We start from the raw sequence: 26296 nt of genomic DNA on the forward strand, positions 1-26296 counted from the left end.
TGAGGAATGAGGTACTGGGTTTGTAGTTTGAAGGACATACGGAAAGGTAGTGTTCAACAGTGGTATGGCCATGAGCATGAGGGATGTTGATGTATAGGGAGGTGGCGTTAACAGTGACGAGTAGGGATCCAAGGGGTAAAGGGGTGAGGATGGTGGAGAGTCGGTGAAGGAAGTGGTTAGTGTCTTTGATGAGGGAAGCTAGATTACAGACAATTGATTGGAGGTTTTGCTCAATGAGGGCCAAAATTATTTTAGTGGGGCTGCAATAACCAGCCACAATGGGGCGTGGAGGATTGTTGGGTTTGTAAATTTTTGGGAGCATGTAGAAGGTATGTGTGTGGGGGAGATGTTCTTCGAAGGGCCCAAGGCTTTAAGCAAGGATTGGAGTTTGTGTTGGACTTCTTGGATGGTATCTCTCTGGCAGAGTTTATAGGTGGAGGAGTCATTGGGATGAGGACTGGTATGTCAATTTGTGATCCTGTACTTTACATGATAGTTCCATTCTCAATGGTTAAAAAACACAGTGCAGTAACAATCATATCCTGTGTGTATATCAAAGTATTACATCAGCATAATGGGAGTACACAATGTACACCGGATTATTTTGTGAGAAATATCAACCCGATAGAAGAGAAGATGTCTGCAACGAGACTGAACAATATAAAGCCTACTATAAGGGTGTATTCTTTCATGCAACTTTAAAATACATACTACAAGGAGAATACACACACATCCACACAGGGCAAAATACGTACTACTTATGAAACAAGTATAACAAACAAGTAAAAAAAAATAGCACAACTCAACTGCAAAATTTTCTCTTTGTATTGTGGGAGCACACTGTTCATGTTTTATTAACTTTTTCCTAACTTTAACAAAGTTAAGTAATAGTGATTGTATTACCCTATCCCACAGTTTCACATCCTTCAGAAACTGTACAAACAGGTCCAAAGCCTTCTGTTTTCCTTCCAGTTGATGGAGAATCTGGAGAGAACTGGAACTCCCAATACTGACAGCTGAAACATGTGGAAAATTATCTTAGCACTAGTAATGTGATTCACTATTACATTTCTGTATGCAATCACAAGTTTTTGTCTGTATGTGCACTATGCTCAGTGGAAACAGGCCTTGATGGCCAAATCTCTGCTAGTCAGACTGAGTGTAGTCAGTGTTTAAACAGCCATAGGCAAGTTCAAGTCCTGAGCATGTGACAGTTACCGATTTTTGTAAGAGATCACAATGGAAGGATAAAATGTGTCCTAGTGGAGTGTTAATGTGCAACTAGAAAAATGAGTGCAATTCCATGTGCTCCACTACATCTTTCAGGTTACACAAAATGGCTTATTCACTTCCTTGCACTGTATTTCAGTGTTGAGAAGATGAGCCTGTTACTACTCTATGGGACAGCGAGGCCAAGCACTTTAAAGGTTTAACCCTTATATCACAACAGTTATCTGGACAGGTGACAATCAACAGCAGCTATGAGTGTGGATGATGATGATGATGATGATGAGTTTGTGGGACACTCAACTGCTTTGTCATCAGCGCCCATATAAAGTCCCAATTTTTTCACAGTCCAATCTAGCCACTGTCACGTATGATGAGGATCTACATCTACATCTACATCCATATTCCGCAAGCCACCTGACGGTGTGTGGCGGAGAGTACCTTGAGTACCTCTATCGGTTCTCCCTTCTATTCTAGTCTCGTACTGTTTGTGGAAAGAAAGATTGTCGCTATACCTCTGTGTGGGCTCTAATCTCTCTGATTTTATCCTCATGGTCTCTTCGCGAGATATACATAGGAGGAAGCAATATACTGCTTGACTCCTCGGTGAAGGTACATTCTCAAAATTTCAACAAAAGCCCGTACCGAGCTACTGAGCATCTCTCCTGCAGAGTCTTCCACTGGAGTTTATCTATCATCTCCGTAACACTTTCACGATTGCTAAATGATCCTGTAACGAAGCGCGCTGCTCTCCGTTGGATTTTCTCTCTCTCTTCTATCAACCCTATCTGGTATGGTCCCCACACTGGGGAGCAATATTCAACCAGTGGGCGAACAAGTGTACTGTAACCTACTTCCTTTGTTTTCGGAATGCATTGCCTTAGGATTCTTCCAATGAATCTCAGTATGGCATCTGCTTTACCAACGATCAACTTTATATGATCATTCCATTTTAAATCACTCCTAATGCCTACCTCCAGATAATTTATGGAATTAACTACTTCCAGTTGCTGACCTGCTATATTGTAGCTAAATGATAAAGGATCTTTCTTTCTATGTATTCGCAGCACATTACACTTGTCTACACTGAGATTCAATTGCCATTCCCTGCACCATGTGTCAATATGTTGCAGATCCTCCTACATTTCAGTACAATTTTCCATTGTTACAACCTCTCAATATACTACAGCATCATCCGCAAAAAGCCTCAGTGAACTTCCGATGTTATCCACAAGGTCATTTACGTACAGGGTGGCGCACGAAATGTGTTACCAATTGTTTCTTTCACAATTTACGACACACATTAGATATACCGCTGGCATCTCTACAGCAGTACCAACAGAGCTTGGAAAAACAAATGAGTTACAAAATGATGCGTAATTCACGATACTGCCGCTAGGAGACTACTAAGCAGCAATGGCTGACAATGCAAGACTGACGACACAGCAACGATCGGCAATTGTGTTACTTTTTCATGAAACGAAAAAGCCTTGTTGTGACTCAGAGGCGTTTTTGACAACAGTTTAACACACAATGGGTCCCTTGCAAGAAGACCAGCCACAGGTTGTACGATAAATTTGTACAGGAAGGAACAGTATTGGAAGCGAAGCAACCTCGGCCTAAGCCTGTTTGTTCGCTGGAGAATACTGAAGTGACACGAGTTGCTGTATAGAGAAGTCCCGGGAAATCGTGTAGAAAGGCAGCAGTGCAAGTGGGAATATCCAGACGCTCCGTTCAATGTATTCTTAAAAGTGACCTCCATATGTACCCATACAAGATGACCTGTGCACAGAAGCTCACTGAAGAACACAAGCAGCAGAGACTACTGTTTGCTCAGTGGGTGGAGGATAGGGAAGAAACTCTCAATAACGTTTGGTTTTCAGATGAGGCGCATTTTCATTTAGACGGTGTAGTTAACAAACTAAATGTACGCTTTTGGGCCACTGAAAACCCACAAGTGCTTCATGAACAACAGCATTATGCTCCGAGGATTACAGCGTGGGCAGCAATTTCCAGTCACGGACTTATTGGACCCTTTTTCTTTGAAGAAACTGTGAACAACGAGCGTTATTTGAGCATGCTTCGCAACAGCTTCATTCCACAGCTTCTTGCTACTGCCTTGCCCTTCAACACGCAGTGGTTCATGCAAGATGGAGGAAGGCCACATACTGCGAACACTGTGTTGGAATTTTTACACGAGCATTTCAACGTGCGGATCATTTCACTCAGGTTTCCAGGTCGCTTCAATGACGGACAAAATTGGCCCCCCAATAGTCCAGACCTCAATCCATGTGACTTTTTCTTTGGGGGTACCTAAAGGAAAAAAAATTTTCCCGAAACGTCCACGTGATTTAATGGAGCTCAGAAGTCTTATTCTTCAAGTTTGCAGTGAAATTACGGAAGACATGTGCCGTAGGGTAATCACTAACTTCAGTATTCGTTTGAAGGAAGTTAGGAAACGAAATGGTGGACGTATTGAACATGTGCTGAGTTAGAACAAATCCCCATGGACGGCTATTCATTGTAGTATATGTTCCTTTCAGATTGTATTGACAATAAAGTTTATATTCAAAAACAAAATGGTAACACATTTTATGCGCCACCCTGTATATTGTGAATAGCAACGGTCCTACAACACTCCCCTGCGGCACATGTGAAATCACTCTTACTTCGGAAGACTTCTCTCAATTGAGAATGACATGCTGCGTTCTGTTATCTAGGAACTCTTCAATCCAATCACACAATTGGTCTGATAGTCCATATGCTCTTACTTTGTTCATTAAACGACTGTGGGGAACTGTATCGAACTCCTTGCAGAAGTCAAGAAACATGGCATCTACCTGGGAACCCGTGTCTATGGCCCTCTGAGTCTTGTGGACGAATAGCGCGAGCTGGGTTTCACACAATCATCTTTTTCGAAACCAATGATGATTCCTACAGAGTAGATTTCTAGTCTCCAGAAAAGTCATTATACTCTAACATAAAACGTGTTCCAAAATTCTACAATTGATCGACGTTAGAGATATAGGTCTATAGTTCCGCACATCTGTTCAACGTCCCTTCTTGAAAATGGGGATGACCTGTGCCCTTTTCCAATCCTTTGGAACACTACGCTCTTCTAGAGACCTATGGTACACTGCTGCACGAAGGGGGGCAAGTTCCTTCGTGTACTCTGTGTAAAATCAAGTTTGTATCCCATAAGGTCCAGTGGCCTTTCCTCTTTTGAGTGCTTTTTAAATGTTTTTCTATCCCTCTGTCAACTATTTCGAGATTTATCATTTTGTAATCTGTGCGACAATCTAGAGAAGGAACTGCAGCGTAGTCTTTCTCTGTGAAACAGCTTTGGAAAAAGACATTTAGTATTTCGGCCTTTAGTCTGTCATCCTCTGTTTCAGTACCATTTTGGTCACAGAGTGTCTGGACATTTTGTTTTGATCCACCTACCGCTTTGACACAAGACCAAAATTTCTTAGGATTTTCTGCCAAGTCAGTACATAGAACTTTACTTCCGAATTCATTGAACACCTCTTGCATAGCTCTCCTCACACTACATTTCGCTTCGCTTAATTTTTGTTTGTCTGCAAGGCTTTGGCTATGTTTATGTTTGCTGTGAAGTTCCCTTTGCTTCCGCAGCAGTTTTCTAACTCGGTTGTTGTACTACGGTGGCTCTTTTCCACCTCTTACGATCTTGCTTGGCACATACTCATCTAATACATACTGTACAATGGTTTTGAACTTTGTCCACTGATCCTCAACACTTTCTGTACTTGAGACAAAACTTTTGTGTTGAGCCGTCAGATACTCTGAAATCTGCTTTTTTTGTCACTTTTGCTAAACAGAAAAATCTTCCTACCTTTTTTAATATTTCTATTTACGGCTGAAATCATTGATGCAGCAACCGCTTTATGATCGCTGATTCCCTGTTCTGCGTTAACCGTTTCAAATACTTCGAGTCTGTTTGTCACCAGAAGGTCTAACATGTTATTGCCACGAGTCTGTTCTCTGTTTAACTGCTCAAGGTAGTTTTCAGATAATGCACTTAAAAAAATGGGTGATGATGAAATGATGAGGACAACACAAATATCCAGTCCCCTGGGAGAGAAAATCCCCATCCCAGCTGGGAATCAAACACGGGACATGAGTGTGGAATGATCTTAGTATGAAAGTGGGTCACTAGTGCTATATGGTCACAATTAAACAGTTGTGTTAGATGCCACTTGACATAAGCGTCACACAAGTAAGAGGCACTACAAATGCCTCGGTTTCACCTATACCACAAGCAGTGCAATTGACTGACACGCGCACTCACGTGCACATGCACACCCACACGCACGCACGCACACCCACCCACCCACCCACCCACACACACACACACACACACACACACACACACACACCTGTATTTGGTTCATATTTACACACAAATGCTGTACATTTGTCTCTGATCACACAAGCATTAGTGACGCCTCCATTTTCACGTCATGAAGCAAATATGATGAGTGTTTCAGTTTGTGGTTGCTTTTATAATGATGCAGTATACTGTTCATCTCGCTTGTTGATGACAAAATTTAACATTTAACAATCTTATGTGTGAAATCAGGGTTGATCTCAATACATGTTTGAAGAAGCAGTTACCAGTTGCTAGTTACGAAACAAAAGGTACATTACCTGTACTTGCTATGCCTTTGAAATGTGCTTATTAGTGTCATTTTTGATGGTCCATGTTGTGATGAAGGAAATGGCCTCGTCAGTTACGCTTTAAGAGGACATGCAGTGGTGTTACTGTCTCTCTGAAATTAGACGCTTTCATGAATTTCCCTGTACTCCAGGCAAATTGTAGTGACCCATCTCTGGATGCATCCAATAAAAATCGAAGAACTTAGGGGCTCCTCTCAAAATCCTTGTGAAAGTGAAAGAAATCTTTCACAGATCTCCTTTTAACTAGTATAGGGTTCATTCACCACATATTTGCTTTTGCCAAGTTGCACCGACATCTCATCACGTATGCAGTGTCTAGAATTAAATAATATCTGCAGCATCCACTGAGCTCATTTACTATAATGTACTGATCACATGCCTATCCATATGGATCACAAACTGAAAATCTCACTATATTGCTCACAGTGGATGATCCCAATCACTACAGTCTTACAACTCAGGTCGTCAGTAACATGTATTCTTGTAGCTGCCTGTTGTTGCATCCACTAGATGACGATCTCCTTGTGGGATATGACAAACAAAGCACCCACAAATAAAAATATGCTCTGTATTTGTATCTAAAAGAAATAACGAACATGTAGAATCAACCACTTTTCCCCAAAGACGGAACGGTTTTTTTCCTAAAATTCTAGTATTTAGCTGAAAGATTATATATAATGTCACTCCACAGTGGCACACATTCAAACTTTTGGTTGACTGATGGCAACGAAGCTCTCTCCAAATGCTCAAAAAATTGTGATCATTGCACAAGTTAAAAACCATACGTACATCACTCAACATATTTTATGAGCACTCCTCTGCTAGGGCACAGAAGAAATCTGCCAGCAGGACCTTTGCCATCCACTGGCTATCTAAACCATCTTTGTACTGCCTTAAGGTAGCTTTCTCCTGTGAAATCTCCAGTTCTCTCAGCAGCCCCATCATGTGACTTCATTACTGGCAAGAAAGGTCTGATGACTTATCACCTCCAATGCATAAAGTTGATTTAGTTAATTACAAGTTCCAAGGGTCACTTTGAGCACTGTATTGTAATGGTGTGCACCGGGTCAGTTTACATAATATTAACTTCACTGGTATTTAAATGTATCTGCATGCTACCCATTTACAGGTTAGTTCACAAAGTAAAAAACAATATTTATTTTTATAACACAAACAGGTTCATAACACTTTTGAACTAAATAGCTTCCACCTTTGTAAATTATAAGTCTTTTATGGAAAGTGATTCCAAAGGAATTTTTTTCTGTTCAGTTTCAATTTAACTTTGCTACCTGTCAGACATTTAATATGCAAATGCATGAAAATGCTGTGAGATGAAGCGGTCATTTGGATGAACTCTAATAACTTTTGTAGCCTTTGATAATGACGGAAAGTTGAAATGTGTAAGGTGTTTTTGGAAATAAAAAAAGTGGTCAATACCTAAGAAAAGTTATTAAAGTACATTTAATATCAATGAGTCCTTCTTCTTCTTCCTACAGCCCTTGGTGAGCCTTGGCTGCTTCAACGATCTGCCTCCCCTCTTCTCACTTATTTGCTCCTATTTTTCTCACCCCCAGACTCCCATACTGGTGAGATCCATTACTACATCATCAATCCGCCTTCTTCTTCTAGGTCTCCCTTTTCACCTAGCTGAATGGATCACACCGTTCATTATTTTCTTTGGAATTCTATCTTCTGCCACATGTCAATGAGTAAGTGATCCAAGATTTTTGTAGCAGAATTATTCACTCTTTCCTGAACTAAATTCAACTTTACGGAAGATGATATAATCTGACATCTGATGAAGCAGCAGGCAGTGCCAACTGGAGACCTCTATACTAGTCAGAGACAATCAGAGTCATATAAGCACAACTAATAAAGTGTATCATACACATTGCTTTTTAACACTGTCTTATTAAAAACAAACAGTCAGAAAAAATGTGATTAGTAATAAGATTACAAAGGTATACAATGTGTGTCAATGAGTTTTATACAGATGTATTGTGTTAGGGTGGTCTGAAGCCTGATAGTGAAAATGATAACTTATTTTTTCAAAAACTTTTGGCATAATCTTCTTTAATATTAATGTGCTTCATTCAGCAGTTTACCAGTGGCATTATTCCATCACTATCATGTTCCTCTGTAAGTGCTGCTAAATCACTTCTCAGCAATGGCTAACAAGGGAGACTATGTTTTGGTAAGAGATGGAAGTCTATGGGAACCAAATCTGGGGAATGGGGTGGATGTTTCAACACATCATAGCAAAGCTCCCTCAATTATTTGGTTGCCAACACTGTTGCTATCAAGACTGTTGTGGGCAGATGCATTGTCAGTATGAAAGATGATTTTTTTTCTCTTCTTCTGTGAACCAAATCTCTTTTCTTTGAATTTCTGCATCCAGAGGTCAATTAACAGAACACATTTTCTATTCCAAACCACTGACACCTATATCTACACCTACATGTACATGATTACTCTTCAATTCACAGTTAAATGCATGGCAGAGGGTTCATTGAACCACCTTTAAGCTATTTCTCTATGGTTCCACTCTCTAACAGTGCACGGGAAAAATGAGCACTTAAATCTCTCTGTGTGAGCTCTGATTTTATCATGATGATCACTTCTCGCTATGTAGGTGGGAGCCAACAGACCTTTCCTCCTATTTGTGTAATCTGTCTTCTTTGGTGTTAAAGACCTTGCTTGTGTCCACTGCATTGACTTATCTTGGTTCTGGTATGCAATGTCAAATCTATGTTTCATCCATATACCAATGTAGACAACCACTTTTGTTTTTATGAAAACACTTAAAACTGTTTGGAAACTGTAGCGCAAATTCATTTCTGATCCACCATTAGCAGGCATAGCAGTCTTCCTGCACAAATTTCTTACGAGTAGCTTCGCACACAAAATGTAGCTGAGACGCTCTTGAAATCCCTCAATCTTGAGAATTCCATGCACCTATGTCCACTGAACTTTCAAGATCATATTGTGCACATTATTGATGACTCTTTGTCAGGGTTGCACTTATTGAATGTCACACGTGAATCACCTTGAGCACTTTCATAAGCTCATCAATTTTTCACAGTGGAAACCGAAGGAGAAAAGAAAACAAGTCAGCATACACATTTATGAAACAAAAAAATTTTGTCAAATCATCTTTTGCTGTGATGGTGTGCAAGGGAAAGGGGCAAAAGGTGGAGCACTCCAACCTGTATCACCAAACAGAGAACTGTATTTTCTCCATTTAAAAGAATTCCACACAGCACCCTGCTCAGACAACTGCCTACAGCAACTACGGGATGGAATGACCTGCAATTTTACACAGTGCCTGTTGAAAGTTGTCAATTGGTCGTTTTGGGAGAGAGGACCAAAAAGCGAGATCATTGGATTAGGGAAGGATGGGGAAGGAAATCGGTCATGTCCTTTCAAACGAACCATCACAGCATTTGCCTGAAGCAATTTAGGGAAATCACAGAAAACATAAATCAGGATAGCTGTACGCAGATTTGACCCGTCGTACTCCTGAATGCAAGTCTGGTTTGAATGCTGTATCAACCTCTGCACACAGGAGACAGAGGGAAGAGAAATCATACACCTAATGCTAAAATCTATGATGAGGGTGAAAACTTTTCAGACTACTCTTGTATATAATAATAATAATAATAATAATAATAATAATAATACTAAATGAAAAGTTAGAAAACAATGGATAACCAAACCAGCTACAAGTAAGGTGCATATAAATTATTCAAGAGTCATGTTATCAAGTTATGGATTTAAAAATACCACTTCAGGTGGCTATTAGAGGCTTTGTTTTGTAGGGGCCTTATTTTCTGGTCACTAAATCTTGCTAAGTGGCCGATTTTCATTTCTACATCTCATCATAATAAATATTATTTTTTTCTTATTTTTTATTATTAATAGATTTGATTAGGCTTCAATAAAACTGATCAGACCAACTTGGGTTTAACCAATCTTTGAAGACATCGTATCAGTTTCTGTGGATAAATAGGTTATTTGAAATTTTGTTCAGTAACTATATGTTCATTACATCATTTATTCTACCAGCCCCAAAACTCTTGAGACAGGATTGGAAAGGGGGGAGGGAGGTTGTAACTTCTCAAAAAACCATGAAACAACTTGTGGCTCCCCTTCCATAAAACTGCTAAAATGAAGTAAAGCTCAAATGGCTCTGGAACCTGGAAGAGATGTCAAGACTGCAGGAATCTTTTATCTTTAGCCCTCCATGGACCAGCTCTTCAAATTTGTAACACTTACTGTTGTATCTGTAGTACAGCGAGACGTATTTCCTTGCAGTTGCCACCTGTCACAGGTTTGTAACTGTTCTGATTACAGGAAAAGGTGTGACATTGTAACAATTTACTGAACTACTTGGCCAATTGAATATTGGGATTTGTGTGTAATGTGTATGAATTTGTTTCAGCTACTGATATTTATTATTCTCAATCTTAAAATGGCATGTTATGAACTTTTTAAAATGTTGTGTGATATAGATAACAGTAAGGAATATCTGAATAAAAAATTATTGTGGTAGACATTACCCAAAAAACACGTAAGCAGATTTTTCAAACAATACAGATTTGTCAACTTATGCATGCACAAGAAAACTGTTGTTCTAATAGGAAATTAATCCTGTGGCTTATAATGGAAAGAAGAAGAGCATATTAGCTTGTATGGCAGGGGGAACATATGGAGAGAGAGTGATGGTAGTTGCTCGAGTGCCTCCTCTACTGATAGTGATTACGATGGTGATTATGTGCCAACAAATAAGGATGCTACATGAAGCATCCCTTAAGATGGCAGTGTTTCAGCTTTTACCTCTCTATTTATACTACAGTGTCATTTAGAACAATTTCTGTATTATCAGACATCAATCTGTAAACATCTTCTCGACCTTCAGACTGAAGTCGTTCGTCAGGACAATGTTGGATATTGACCAATTGTGTCTGAGAAGAGAAGCAGATATGAAATGCTGATGTGAAAGGGAAATGAATAAATTATCTGTAAGAAGTATAATATTCAACTGTGCACTAAAGAATAAAAGTTCCTAGTCTTAAACAAAAAAATAAGTATTATATAGGTGAGAAGTATGTTCACATAAAAAACTATACACGCAATTTTTCACAAGGCAATTTTTAACTCATCTGTACCCTTAAATTCCAAATGTAACATTACAAAATAAATTATATAAACATCAATTGTATTTCTCATCAAAATATGTTTACTGTGACCTTTATGATGCACTTATAATTTTTTGTCTGTATTGCTTAATAATTCTGTCCATAGAGGATTAAGTGAAATAGGGCAATGTTATTAAATGAAATCATATGATGAGTTCCGTTACTCTTAAGACTAGAGCACTTTTTAGTGTTTCAACAGCGCTAAGCACTACTGCAATTCATTCAATGTAAAATCCATCACTTGCACACATGTTTATGAGAGACAACCTACTCTTACCTGATGATCTCACTTCACTCCAGCGAGGATCAGCAGCTGGAATATCATTTATTAGGTCTTCACTGACTTTCACAATGACGGTATCAATAACATTGTCAATTTCATTGATAGTTTCTGTGTGTTCAGGGAAAAGGTCTTCAATAATTTCTTCACTTTGGGACTGAAATAAATTTAGACATAAGTAAAAATTGCATGCCATCAACACTCACATTTACTGTGTTTCATCACAGCAGTTCTATGATTTAACAAAAACTAAATTTAGTTTTAACACACTGCCCAACATGTGCCTACAAACATAACAGCATTATCATCATTCTGTAAGTCATGGCAACTATGGTATATTACACAAACATGTGGCGTTGCCGTAATTTCAGTAAATACATTTGAAAGCCCTTGGTAAACATTACCAAAATCAACTGATAGATTGCGACCACATGCAAGGATGGCTCTGTACCAGCACCTGAAACATTCAGTGTGAGATTGGCCATGCTAAAAGATGGATCCACCCCCATCCACCCTACTCATCAGATTTCAGTTCATGTGACTCCGACCTCATTCCACAACTGAGGAAACCACTGCATGAGAGGCACTTGGCACATGGCATTTCAAATACAGGTGGCATGCTAGACACCGAGTGGATGACTGTCACTGGTGCCTTCCAAAGTCTTTTTGGTGAATTAATGCTGTTTATAATAATAATAATAATAATAATAATAAAAAAAAACTGAATCAAATGTTCGGAATGAAATAAAAAACACCATATGGACCATGTTGTTAGAGGAATTGGAGGCAATGATTAGTATGTTGTACATTTGATCATATTCCTGGGGTGTCTGAAACAAGACAGATCCATGAACTTATTCCATTCTTCTGCTTCAATGAGAAGCCACACCAAGCTCAACACATCCTTGCTAACAAGTTCACTTTTACCTCTGAAATATGGAACAAAACTGTGCAAAACTGCTCTGCTGTTACCATCGTGGTGAGATTATTACAAGTGATGAGCAGTTATTTCAAGCAAAGCAAAGTATAGGTTTACTCCGTTTATGCCACATCAAAGTTGCAAATGTAGATTCAGTTTAGGACAGCTGCAGAGACGGTATCCAAGTACATTTGCAAAATCTTTCCATACCTAGGTAAGCAGGAATAACGACCTAGCGACCAGCCTTTGGATCTGTACATTGTCCATCTCATGGAGCCATCTGTAAACTAGTGAAGGAACATGACAACAAACAACTTCTTCACAACACCTCAGCTTCCTAAGAAACTTCAACAGAAGAGAATGTCATTAGTGACAACAATGAACCAGATTCACTGACCAATCCCCTACTGCGTGAATGAGAACAAATCTGAAAGAATTCCACCCATCATCTGGAGAAAAGACTGATAAGCAAGAGTGCACACTCACACTGTACCGAGGGAAGAAGATTAAGAATGTCAATATTCTCAGCGTACTACATCCTGATGTAATAAGAGCAAAGAAGGAAAGAAGTCAGAAACTTAACTTCTACAATGCAACATAAGTAAGGGGTGGACGTCGGTCTAGTGATTCATAAAATATTCAACTAATGTTGCTTACAGGTGGTGGCCTAGTATATCTTATAGACTATCAAATAGTGGAAAATCCACAATGGAATAACAACAACATTATGGAAAGGATGAATTGCAACTCAAATATAATGAGGAGATGATGGATTACAGACAGGCACAATAAAATGACTGCTATATATCTGAGATTTTGGCCAAAGTCTTCTTCTGAAGTATAAAACACGCACAAAGGTTCATGTATGTACAACTCTCACACACACGACCACCGTCTGTGGCTGCTGAGACTTCAACTCCAGAGAAAAGGCTTGTGGACGAAACTTCAAATGTATAGCAGTCTTTTTGTTGTGCCTGTCTGCAACTCAATGTGTCCTCTATATGGAGAGCAGCAATCTGCTGTTCTACAACTCCTTAGACATGGCAGTAATACACACATGGGTCATCTGCAATCAAATGATCAAAAATTTCCTGGAAGAAGACTGCATTCATTCATCAGCTGGTAAATGAACTTGCAAACAGGAAACAACAAAGAGCAGGATGGAACACAAAAATCCAACCTAACGAAAAAGCAATTTTAGTACTGCACAAATCAAAAACTGAATGAAGCGTTAAATTAGAATTTGCAAAGGAAATATGACTAACATCTGAGAACTGTACTTGTACTGTGATTTCAACTTTTACAAACAAACAAGTGAAATAAATGAAAAAATATTAGCAACTTTAGAAATAGGTCACATTTCTCGGTTTACACACACAATTTTACAGAATTTCAAAGTAAAGCTCCAACTGAAATGTGTATGTAACATACAAATGAATTTAAAAAATTACTTTAACCACGCAGTGGAACTGTAAAGCAAATCTCAATAGAGGTCAAATGACCAATTCCTGCAGTTCTAGGGCTACCATATTTTCCACTGTTCTAGTGTTAATATTCAGTAGGAAGCAATGAGAACTAAGTTACAGACAGATTAGGCACATTGTCTAAGGAAGAGTGTTAAATTTTTGTTGTTATTTGAGCTTCAGGTCAAACAAATAGATTTGTTTCCGGCTTCAACTTCTTAAGAAGACATCATCAAATGATTTGGGTATGTTATTATGTAACACCTCAAACTACTTCGAAAGGTTGCGCCCAGTGGTCTAGTAGAGTGTGCCTGGAGATAGTAAGGCAGCTATAGCGACACTAAGTGTCATGATAGAGTGTGTGTGTGTGTGTGTGTGTGTGTGTGTGTGTGTGTGTGTGTGTGTGCGTGCGCCTACAATAATTTTACAAATGGGAGACTATGCATTTCCACCATGTATGTCTAATGATGTAATGATGTACATAACAGTTGTGTGATTTTATTTTGAAACAGGTGTGAGGCAGTCTGGCATTTAAGACTAGTAATAGTAATACTAAGCCTCATTCCAAGGCTACAAGAAGAAAACCAACAACAGCAGAAGAACAATGAAGTGCTCACTGACTGAAACACTGCACATATCATTAATCCACACTCAACAAGCTGATTCAGCAGTATAGCCTTGAGTAATCTCAGTGCGTTCAAACGTACACAATAATAGTAACAATGAATGCAGCACATAATAGCATCAGCATTGTGGAAACAGGATAGTAATACCTTATGCCTTTGATAGATCTTTCCATGTAAAATGATCAGCAATATAACTATGATTTAGACACAGAATTAGCTTAATAATCACAACATGCTCCTACAACAGAGCATTTGACTACCTCCTGAAAATCACCTTAAATGATGAACTGTCATTTTACACCGACAACATGCTTTTTCCTCATGAATTTCAGCATTTATGTTTTTAAAAGCAAATTAAATTCAAATAATTTCCTAAGCCCACTAAAACACTCCATTTGAATCAGGTGATACCCATGATACCACTGGCTAGCATGCTGAGCATGCTGCTCCTACTGTCATAAAGCTCGTTCAAAGTGATATCTTGTTTTGGAATTCACATTTTGGAATATGAGTTACAAATGGTGTCTAGTATCACACTGTACATATACATACACAACAACTCCTCAAAAATTGTTTTCGAGAGTTCCAAAGAACGAGAAGATGCGTAAAATGTGGCTGCAACTCACTCGGAGAACCAAATGAAACAATCATCACTATGTGTGTGTATTTCTATGAGGATCATTTTGATGTAGGTAAACACTCCACATAAAACTTATTATTCTATTAGTTCGCAATTAAGTATTATTCCATGCAGCTGCAAAGGTGAAAAATATTATTACATGAAGTTTAATGTGCTTATGTTTATATTTGTGAAGTAACCCTTCATGTAATGGCACACCAATGATTTATGTCTAATTAAAGTTGTTTTGTATATCTAAAAACAAAGATGATGTGACTTACCGAACGAAAGTGCTGGCAGGTCGATAGACAAACAAACAAACAAACACAAACACAAAATTCAAGATTTCGCAACCAAAGGTTGCTTCATCAGGAAAGAGGGAAGGAGAGGGAAAGACGAAATGATGTGGGTTTTAAGGGAGAGGGTAAGGAGTCATTCCAATCCCCGGAGCGGAAAGACTTACCTTAGGGGGGAAAAAAGGACAGGTATACACTCGCACACACACCCATATCCAACCGCACATACACAGACACAAGCAAGTTGTTTTGTAATGCACTTGGTGAAAGTACAAATTTCATATTGTTTTAGTTCACCATATGTATTGGGCTACAGTAGATAAGTTTCACTACACTGCATGAAGCCCAACTTTTTGAAGCAGCAAATCATCGTTCCAACTGGTTCTATAGAAGAAGAAATACAGTGAAACTTGATTAAAGTGGAAAATGAATAATTTGGACATCTAGTCACTTCACAATTATGCCGTCCAAGAAATGTGCTCATCAGCAATAAACCACCACAAATAAATTCACTGTAACTGTGTTGCCTACTGTATTTTTTCTGTTAATAATTCCTTATTAACTTGGATAAAATCATTACTGCTGTTATTTCAGGCTGAACATACACCAAAAACTGCTGCCTACAGTTCTCTACTTTAGATAGTTCTTCACCATCAGTTTATCAATTCAAGGGTGTACATTTATTGTACCTCAGATGACACTATTGTTCAGTTGCAAGGTTTTCTATTTAGTTTTGTTATAATCAGAGTGGAATTAGGCTACATTATTGCTGATGCATAGGGAATAATTATTGCTAAATTCTGGACTATTTCAATGTTGTAATCACTCAAAATAACAATAATCTGAACCATATATTTAACATAGTAAAATGATCGTGTTGGATTCATTGTAGGCAGAATACACACATAAAAGAAGGTTGTGATTGGGCAAGCTTTCAGAGCCAGTGGCTCCTTCTTCAGGCAGAAGGATTGAAGGGGAAGGGGTAGATTATAGGAAAGTCACCCAGAACCACAAGTCAGGGGAGACTTGCCGTGAAGTCTCCCCTGACCTGCATTCTTGCCCAATAACAACCATCTTTTATGTGTGGGTTCTGCCACCGCTTAGTGAATAGATTTTTTTAATCCATCCAATTACATTATTTTGTCAAAATTGATTGTTTTCATTGTATGAAATCAGATGTTTTCTTTATCAACATGGTAATGCTCCTCTACCCTAGCTAAGATAATTGCATTCCAGTTCTAAGAAAATAAGGTGGATTTCCTAGAATACTTCAAAGTGTCAACATAAACCCTACCAATATCTATAACATAGCGTAGAGCATTTGTTGAATGGCAGATTACTGGATTTCTTCCTGTGTAATTTCTAGTCATGGCACACTAAAATTTATCACACACACTGCACTTCCCATTAAAATATACATTATAATTTAACAAAATTAAACTATACTTCATATTAAAAAGAGTCAAATTTCTGAATAACTTAGTCTAGTTTATTTAACAAAAAGGACAGTGAGTACAGTAACTGAGTTAGTTTTCATTTTCACAACTGTGCATGTAGTCTAGTATAGCAGAGGCAGAATGTACACTTCTTTCAGTCATGTAACTTCAACGACCTCTAAAACTGAAAAATCGCACTGAACTGACCCTATCAGCTTCGATAGCACATGTCTATATGTGATCTGAAAATCAGTATTCTTGTTTGATAGATCATTCTAGTAAGGTTCACAATTCAAATTAACATTATCTTTAATAAAATAAAGTATACAAAACCCTTTCCAAGGCAGTCTATTTCCACACGGTACATGCTGCAAGACAGAAAGAAAAATGTGTGTGTGTGTGTGTGTGTGTGTGTGTGTGTGTGTGTGTGTGAGAGAGAGAGAGAGAGAGAGAGAGAGAGAGAGAGAGAGAGACTTTTTTGCTAATACATACCTTATTTTTATTTTTAATGTGATATATAAAAGCAGCACGCATTCTGGCAACACTGTCTTTGCTGATTGAAAGTTCCTCCAATTCAAAATCTGTCATGGACACTGCTACAAGCCCATCAGTTGCCTGAGATACAGTGGCATCTGTTACAGTCGGAAAGTCAGCCACACTGACACTGCTACAATTGGAATATAGAGCAAAAGCAAAGTGTCATTTCTTCTAAACATGCAATAATTTTGGCAGCATCTTATCTCCTACATATTACGTGTTATTGTCAATTACTACAATAGTTATTCTACAATTGTTAAGGTTTTTAGTATACATGTCGCACATACAATAGAACAATGGAGCTTTTATGATTACAGCTTAACGAGACAGGGACGACTAATAACATGTTTACAATGAGTATCTGAATTGTTATTTACTGTTCAATACATACAGCAATACAATGCAGCTTAAAGAAAATCTGGAGGAGAAATTTAACAAGCTACAATAAATAGTGTACAAATAATGATTTGACGAATCTGTGTGTGAATATCTTTGTACATTTACAATAAGAAAAGCAACACCCATGACACACACCTTTATACAAACACTTTGACACATGCACGTCAGATGATTTTTTGGGAAAACCATAACCAAAACTATGGAAGTAAAAAACCAGATTAATAGAATTTGAAGTAGAAGAGGGGCAACAACTCAAAATTATGGAAGAAAGTAACTGGATTCAGATTAACAAAAAGTGTGCCTTTCCAATAACACTTTAGGTTACAGGGGAAGCTGAAAGGATGAAGATGGAGAGAAATTTTGTTTTACATCTTGGAAGAGAAAGCAGAAAAGTTTCATGTAATGAGTCAGAAGTAATGATCTCTGTATCCACAGGTAGTCTGAAAGAAATAGCCTGCAACAGCAGATTTTATAATTCCAGAATACAAGCAGTTCACACACTACTGCAGAAAACTGGCCTGACTAAAGAAGAATGAAAAGGTAAAAAATATGGTAGTCGAAAATGGTACAGAATGAATTAAGTAGGTAGATGGTGATGAAGTTGGGGGGATATTAACAGAGAAGGGAAGGGAAGTGAAGTGAAGTGAAGTGAAGTGAAGGTTTGGCATATACTTGAGAAGAAAAAAAAAGCAACTAAATCCATCAATTTTAAATTAAGTGGAGGGTGAAGACAAGGTGTATACTAGTGGAACGAATATCTACTTTCAGTATGAACAAGAGAATCAAGCAGTGAAATGACTGAATATGGGGAATATATTTTAGTTTTTCCTCCATCTCTGAAGTTTTCCCTCTTACACTCTAAATACGGAAAAGTGTGCTGTGAATGAGATTCAGTAAATGACCTTATTTCTCTCGTCACCAATGATATCACACTTGAGTTGGAATATAATCTTCATTAGTTTGGTTGTGTGTTACATATGGTGGGCTATATTATGTTTAGTTGCATTGATAGCCGCACAAAAATTAAGGAAAATTGCTAGTTTTCAAAAGCAGTAATCTGACGAGTTAGAGGGGCAAACCCCGTCCCCAACACAACTGTCACAGGCTTTTGTGTGTGTGTGTGTGTGTGTGTGTGTGGGGGGGGGGGTGCACTCTCCCTAGCTTGTCAAAGCATTTTGTTTGAAAGCTGTCAACGACTTAATGGTTCCACTATTCAGTGAGTGCTTTACACATGAATTATTTATTTTGGAAGACTTATTTCTTATTTATAATATGCATTTTATCTCATCCATACATAGCCTACCTGTTTAAAAAATCATTAGGAGCCATGTCTACAGATGAAAGGGCCACCAGCCCATGAATCTTTGAAAAAAATATTGGAACATTTCCACATATTGCACCACCAAGTAAACGGTCTCCAGGACTCATAAATTCTACAATGTCTGGTTCGTCCCCATAGTTTGCAGCTGAAATAATAATAATAATAATAATAATAATAATAATAATAATCGTCATTGTCATCATCCACAAGGTATTTCAAAAAACAAATTCTTGTTCCCAGACCTCAAAACTCAAAAGAACTTGCAAATACAAGCGAGATAAATCTATAATCTGAAACTGGAAATGAGTGAAGGACACTCTAAATAAAAGGGGTAGAGAGTCAAATCGCTAATTTTAATTTATTCGACACATTTCCCTATGGACAGGACTTCAAATTCCAGGTGACACTATTGAACTTTTGTTCATAGTGAAAAAGTAAAGCTATAAAATTAAACACCATTTGATATAATTAATTAGATAGATTCAAAACTTATTTTGATAAAGATATATGCCTTTAAAATGGACAAATTTCTTGTCTTATGAATGAAGTATTAAGAGGTAATATTACCTGACAATGCAATCACAGATTTCTGATTGAACAGATAGGCTCCCTGGGCAGACAGCAGTAACTGGTAACCCAACACTTCAGGCTCCTCTGTCTCTTGATACAATGTGGTATGTTTCAGAAGTGTGAATGATGCAAATTTTGCAGGAACGTTATTTCTTTCTGTGGGTAATTTCCCTGGAAGGAACATAATCATACATTAAAGTTTACAGGCTTCATAACGTGACTTAACAATGGAAAATAGTGGTTACCTACACCACACTAATCAAACCAGAAACTGGAAAGCTCTCATATTAATCTCTACAGATGAAAGGCAATGTACCGACTGACTGACTCAGTGACTCATCATCAGCCAGCCCAAACCACTAAGCATAGAAACTTTAAAGTTGCAAGGGTGTTGATCTTATCTGTAGGTGTTTTTTGAAATTCCACCCTTAAGGGGGTGTAATAGGGGATGAAAGGTCTTTCTGAAAATATGTCACTATTAAGACAATATTGAAGCTACACCTATGACAAGTGGTATTTGGTTTCTCAGTCACGAAAAAAAAAAAAAAAAGTATTTCAGCATTTCTAGAAATTTAACCCTTATGAGAGCGAAACAACAGGTGAAAAATTTTTTAAATCATTATTAAAGAACTACTAAAATACATTTAAAGCTAGAGTTATGAAAACTGGTATTAGGCTTCTATTCCTCGATTTCCTCATTAAAAATACACTTTCTCTTGGGTGAAAATACCCTCCTCAGAACTGTAAAACTTATCAATCTTTTGAATGGTAATGGTTATGGTTTTATACACCGGCATAGAATTTCCCGGCACTTCAGAAAACGAAACACAGGGGAAAAAATACGTTTTGAAGAGATATCTGATGTGCAGCAACACCTACACTGCATATTTTTGTATTACGTAAGTATAAATTCGAATTCCACCAAACACCACTTGTTACTTTCTAAAAATGGTTCAAATGGCTCTGAGCACTATGGGACATAACATCTATGGTCATCAGTCCCCTAGAACTTAGAACTACTTAAACCTAACTAACCTGAGGATATCACACAACACCCAGCCATCACGAGGCAGAGAAAATCCCTGACCCCGCCGGGAATCGAACCCGGGCGTGGGAAGCGAGAATGCTACCGCACGACCACGAGATGTGGGCGAGTTACTTTCTGAAGCATTGAAACTGAGATTGCTATGCGCTTTTGTAAGCCAGTCATAGCTCATGTAATGTGATTCTTGCCAGACAATGATGCGGATATTCAGAGCATAGGACACATGATGTAGTCAGCCAATAGTGCAAACACACAAATAGGAAAAGTTAATGGTTTAAGTTAATATACATAGTTTTGCTACAAGAAAAGTAAAGCTTTCACATATAAATTGGTCTCAAAGATTAATAAGCTGCAAGAGAATCTAACCTTCCACATTTAATGTTGATCTTTGTTGTGTGTGTTACACTTTAAGATACATCACACAAATATGCCATTAAATTTTTAACAATGACATAAATATCTGATCTTCTGGGCTCAAAATTATTCTAAATGGTCATCCTCAGAGATTTGGTTTTTAAATGAGAGTCAAAAGCTCTGTGATTTTTGAAATTCATCATACATGCTCACACATAGTTCATCTTACATAAATGGAAATTTACTTTGAAAGTAATGCTTTTTAAACAACCATTTGCAATATTTTATTAGAAACAGGTTCCTTTCAGCAGTTACCAGAGACTGCCAGAAAACAGGAGTCACCATGCTTGCACAGCTATGGCGACCCAAGAAGTCTTTATTTTCGTACATGTAAAACACTAAAAGACCTTAATTATGTCATAAAAGAAACAAGACATTAGAGGATACACTGAGAACATCGGGATTTCGTGAACCATACTAAAATGCATATTTCGGCTAAAAATGCACATTCGTATGTCCAGATTTGGATGTAAATTTTCTTGGAGTACCAGTACTGTAATATGTCATGTTTGGTTCTTTATCACGGCATAATGCCATACATGCCAGAAGGTGAAAACATGCATTTGAAATGCAGCAAACAGTTGAAACTAACCAATAGTGCAGAATTAAACACATTGTTTCAAATAAATTGACTAAATCAGCCGAAAAGATTAATAACAGCCAAATTTCTTTAGCAAACTGACAAAAATAACTCCATTCTTCTGCAAGGCGATTAATGCTTGACTGTCAGAAAGATGGAAATAAAATAAAATCTGAAACTAACAACATATTTCAGCCTTCCATAATTGTTTGACTGTATTTTAATTCACTCGATAGCTCCCAGCCACAGAAATTAGTTTTGTTTTCCTTTGACATGAGAGCAATAAATAAAGAGGAAAGAGCAAAATCATTAAACGTTAACATGGGTCACACAGATACTACCCACCTCCCCACTACAACTCAGACTGCTCTGCCCCGGATCTACGCTATTTCCGAACCGGGGCATACATAAAACATTTGTGTTTGACGAAATGTAAGACAGGTTATTTGGTCTTAATGGTGCCAAAGTGCAGTGCCACACCTCTTCACACAGCATTCTTCTATCTCACGTCACTATATTTCACTCTGTGGAATTTAAACATTTAAAATTTTGCTATGGGTGCAATCAATCTACACTCCAGACAGTGGAAATTATAATGTCCTGTGGTGCCTCTCCTGCTCCCAGTCAGCTGGTTTGACATCCTGAATCTCTTAAAAAAATTCTCGCAATTAATACTGGGTGGGATTATTTGTAACTGAGAGAACAACAACTCTACAGAAAACTTTCACTATTTATTGCCTATTAGCTAGTAACTTGCTGTTCTGTGAGACATAAAATTAAATATCGGATACATAAAGCGAGTAAAGACAAGAGACAAGCAAGACAGTACACATTTCCTTAATTACTAGCATTTTTATCTCTCTACTCTTCCTGAAGCTTTACATGGCATGCTTTCTTTTTTGGGAAAGAACCTACAACCTCATCGAAGTTCATCAAACGTTTTGCTGTATGAAAAAACAAAATGTCGTTGTCTAATACTGAAAATGCTGTTAATACAAACAGTACCCAAGCCTGGTGTGGTTTCTTGATGTAATTACATGTATTTTGTCACTGTCTGCTGGATAAAATGAAATAGGCCTGCCTAATATTGCGGCAATTGTAACACACCAAATAAACAAGACCGTTTTGACACAAATGGTCATTTTTATAACAAGACAGAATATAATTCATGAAATACCAATATCAAATGCCTATTAGGCCTAATACAAGCAAACAGTTTTATGTTAGGAAATAGCTTCACATTTCATTTATATGCTCATCCTTCTGAAGCATGAGATCAAAAAGTAGTAGTACGAAATTTTCATATAAATTTGAAATCTTCAAATTCTTCCATAATCTGTGTGATGTCCCCATTTATTCTCCTTTCTCGATCTAAAAGACAATCTAGTTGTCACTAATTCTGTAACTCTTCCTGCAAGTGTGCAACCTTATTCTCCAGTTAACTTCACTAACCCTGCCACAATCACCAGTTTAGTTATCCCACGTTTATTCTCTGGTTAGGCATTATTACGTGTTCGTACAAGGCATTTTCCATGCTACTCCCAGAATAGAACTTTAGTGGCTGCTAGCCGGGGACTGTACAACTGGCTCTTACTGGTGTAGTAGGCTGGCCAAAAGTTGTGTGTCAAAATTACATTTTCTTGGATACACTGAGAAGATAATACATAATCTTTCTTACCTGTTACTCCTGTTAGTTGTTTATTCCTACTCTGGTAGTCTGAATCTATGGATTTAACTAGTAATTATAACAATGCTGGTCATTCACAAACCCAGTCAACCACATAAACAGCGATTGGCATTCAGCCCTTTATTCCGCTCAGCTCGTATAGCAACTTCCCCTTTTGTCTGCAGGAAAGTTTATTTCTAGATGCAATGGGGATTCCCCTGGCAGAGATATCATGTACACTATGCACACATTCAAAAATCAACTTACGATTCGTTCTGAAATCAACTTTGAATTTGTTCAAAAATCAACGGGGATGTGTTTCAAAATCATACGAATAATCGATAGACCAACGTGCACTGGATGCTAGGCACTTTGTGAAACAAGATCTTTTTCCTTTTCTCAAGTGGCTGGACATCAAAATGTTAAGCTTTAGATTATAGTCAAACAAACTGTGATTTAAGAAATTCAAAGCACATTCTCACATGTAACAAGATTCATCTTGTGTAAAATGAAATTTACTTTAAATGCAATTCTTTTCAAACCACCATTCACTATGTTCTCTGCTACCTGTTAGAATTTACTTCACTTCAGCAGTTCTCAGAGAGTGCCAGAAAACAGGCATTATTGCGCGCGAGCAGCTATGATGATGCAGGAAGCTAATACAGGGTGTCTACGTGGACAATGAAAAAAAATTCCCGGATTTCCCGGTTAAAAACACACTTTCTCCCGGATGACAGTATATTTTCCCCTATCACTCCTTTGAATGGTTATGGTTTTGTACACGGGTGTACAATTTCCCGGCATTTTAGAAAACGAAACTCAGAGAAAAAGACACGTTTTGGAAATATCTTTGATGTGCAGCAACATGTACGCTGCGTATTTTCGTATTACGAAAACATACATTAGAAAATCCACCAAACACCGCATGTTACTTTCCGAACCATTGAAACCGAGATTCGATGCGCTTTTGTAAGCCGTTCGTAACTCATGTCACGTGACCTCGCCAGCCGATGACAGAGGATATTCAGAGCATAGGACACATGATGTAGTCAGCCAATAGCAACATCAGTGTTAAGTAGCGAGCCAAACAGGGAAAGTTAATAGTTCAAATTAATATACATAGTGTTGTTACAAGAAAAGCAAAGCTTTCACATAAAATATTGGTCTCAAGCTGCAAGAGAAGCTAAGCTTTCGCATATACTGTTGATCTTTTTTGCGCGTGTTACACTTTAAGAGATATCATACAAATGTGCCTGTAAAATTTTTAATAATGACATAAATGTCTGATCTTCAGGGTTCGAGGGTTCGAAATGTTTCTAAAATGGCTCGTCATCAGACACCTGATTTTTAAATGAGAGTCAAACGCTTTGTGATTTAATAAATTCACGGTCCATTCTTGTACATAGCTCAACTTACGTAAAAGGATATTTACTTTGAAAGTAACGCTTTTCAAACTACCAATCGTAATATTTTCCCGCGACCTGTTAAGAATAGGTTCGTTTCAGCAGTTGCCAGAGAGCTCAGGTAACAGGCGACACCGCGCTTGGGTAGGTATCATGACATAGGAAGCCCGTATGTACGTACGTGTAAAAGATCATCAATGAAAGATGATACTGCAAGAGCATCAGAATTTCGTGAACCATATTAAAATGTGCACATTTAAAGTGCATACTTAAAGGCACACTCGTATGTCCAGATTCCCAATGAAGTACCGTAGACCCCGACCTGATATTAAGCTTTTAAGTGTGGTTTCCAGGATGTAAATTTCCTTGGAGCACCAGTACTGTATAATATCATGTTTGGTTCTTTATTATGGCATAATGCCATACGTGCTAGAAAATGAAAACGTGCACTTGAAATGCAGCGAACAGTTGAAACTACCCAGTACTGTGGAATTAAACATTTCGTTTCAGATACATTGACTGCCTCTGCGGAAAAGATTAGCAAAAGTCAAAATTTCTTTAGCAAACAGACAAAAATAACTTCATTGTTCCGCAAGGCGATTAATGCTTGACTGTCAGAAAGGTGGAAATAAAATAAAATCCAAAACTAATGACATATTTTGGCCTTTAGTAATTATGTGAATGTGTTTTAATTCACTTGATAGCTCCCGGCCACAGATATCCGTTTTGTTTTCATTTGACGTGAGAGTAAACGAAGGGGAAACAGCAAAATCACTGAACGTAAACACGGGTCACGTGGAGACTACCCACTATAGCTCAGATTGCTCTGCGCATCAGCCCCAGATCTACGACATTTGCGAACCGGGTCAATACTAAAAAAAATCGAATTTTCAAAATATGTTCATCTTGTAGCGCACATCTTTCTGAAAAGTCTGAAACATAAAACGTATGTATTCGAGGAAATGTAAGACATATTATTTGGTCTTAAGTATGCCCAAGTGCAGTTCCATGCCTCTTCATAAAGCATTTTTCTACTGCACGTCCAAACTATATTCAGGAGAGTGGAAACTGAAATGTCCTGTGGTGCCTCTCCTGCTCCCAGTCGGCCGGTTTGGCAGCCTGCCTCTCTTAAAAAAAAATCTCGCAATTAATAGCGGGAGGGATTATTTGTAATCGAGAGAACAAGAACTCTTCGGAAAATCTGAACTCTTCATTGCCCATTAGTTAATAACTTGCTGTTTTGTGTGTCCTAAAATTAAATATAGGATATATAAAACCAGTACTGACAAGAGATAAGCAAGAAATTACACATTTCTTCAAACCTTAGCTCCTAGCATTTTTTTCTCTCTAATCTTGCTACAGCTTTACATGGCGTGTTTTCCTTTCTGTGAAAGAATCTTTTACCTCATCAAAGTTTGTCAAACGTTTTGCTACATGGAAAATCGAAATGTAGTTATCTAATACTGAAAAAGCTGTTAATACAAATAATACCCAAGACTGGTGTGGTTTCTCGATCTGATTACGTCTATTTTGTCACTGTCTGCTAGATAAAACAAAATAGGCCTTTCTAATACGGCAGCACTTTTATAACACACCAAA

The 26296-nt window shown here is 37.9% G+C and overlaps 1 protein-coding gene across 2 annotated transcripts in view; it reads right to left on the reverse strand.

Moving 5' to 3' along the window:
• The window catches only part of LOC126175653 (nuclear pore complex protein Nup133), a 114289-nt gene that overhangs the window by 64385 nt on the left and 23608 nt on the right, over positions 1 to 26296 (reverse strand). For both annotated transcript variants that reach the window (XM_049922564.1, XM_049922554.1), the window contains exons 7-11: positions 19587 to 19760; positions 19002 to 19164; positions 17255 to 17429; positions 11401 to 11560; positions 904 to 1016 (exon numbers count right to left, since the gene is read on the reverse strand). In XM_049922564.1, the coding sequence (XP_049778521.1) occupies positions 904 to 1016; positions 11401 to 11560; positions 17255 to 17429; positions 19002 to 19164; positions 19587 to 19760 (785 nt within the window). The remainder of the gene's footprint in view (positions 1 to 903; positions 1017 to 11400; positions 11561 to 17254; positions 17430 to 19001; positions 19165 to 19586; positions 19761 to 26296) is intronic.

Source organism: Schistocerca cancellata, chromosome 1, assembly GCF_023864275.1.
Source record: "Schistocerca cancellata isolate TAMUIC-IGC-003103 chromosome 1, iqSchCanc2.1, whole genome shotgun sequence".
Lineage (NCBI taxonomy): Eukaryota > Metazoa > Arthropoda > Insecta > Orthoptera > Acrididae > Schistocerca > Schistocerca cancellata.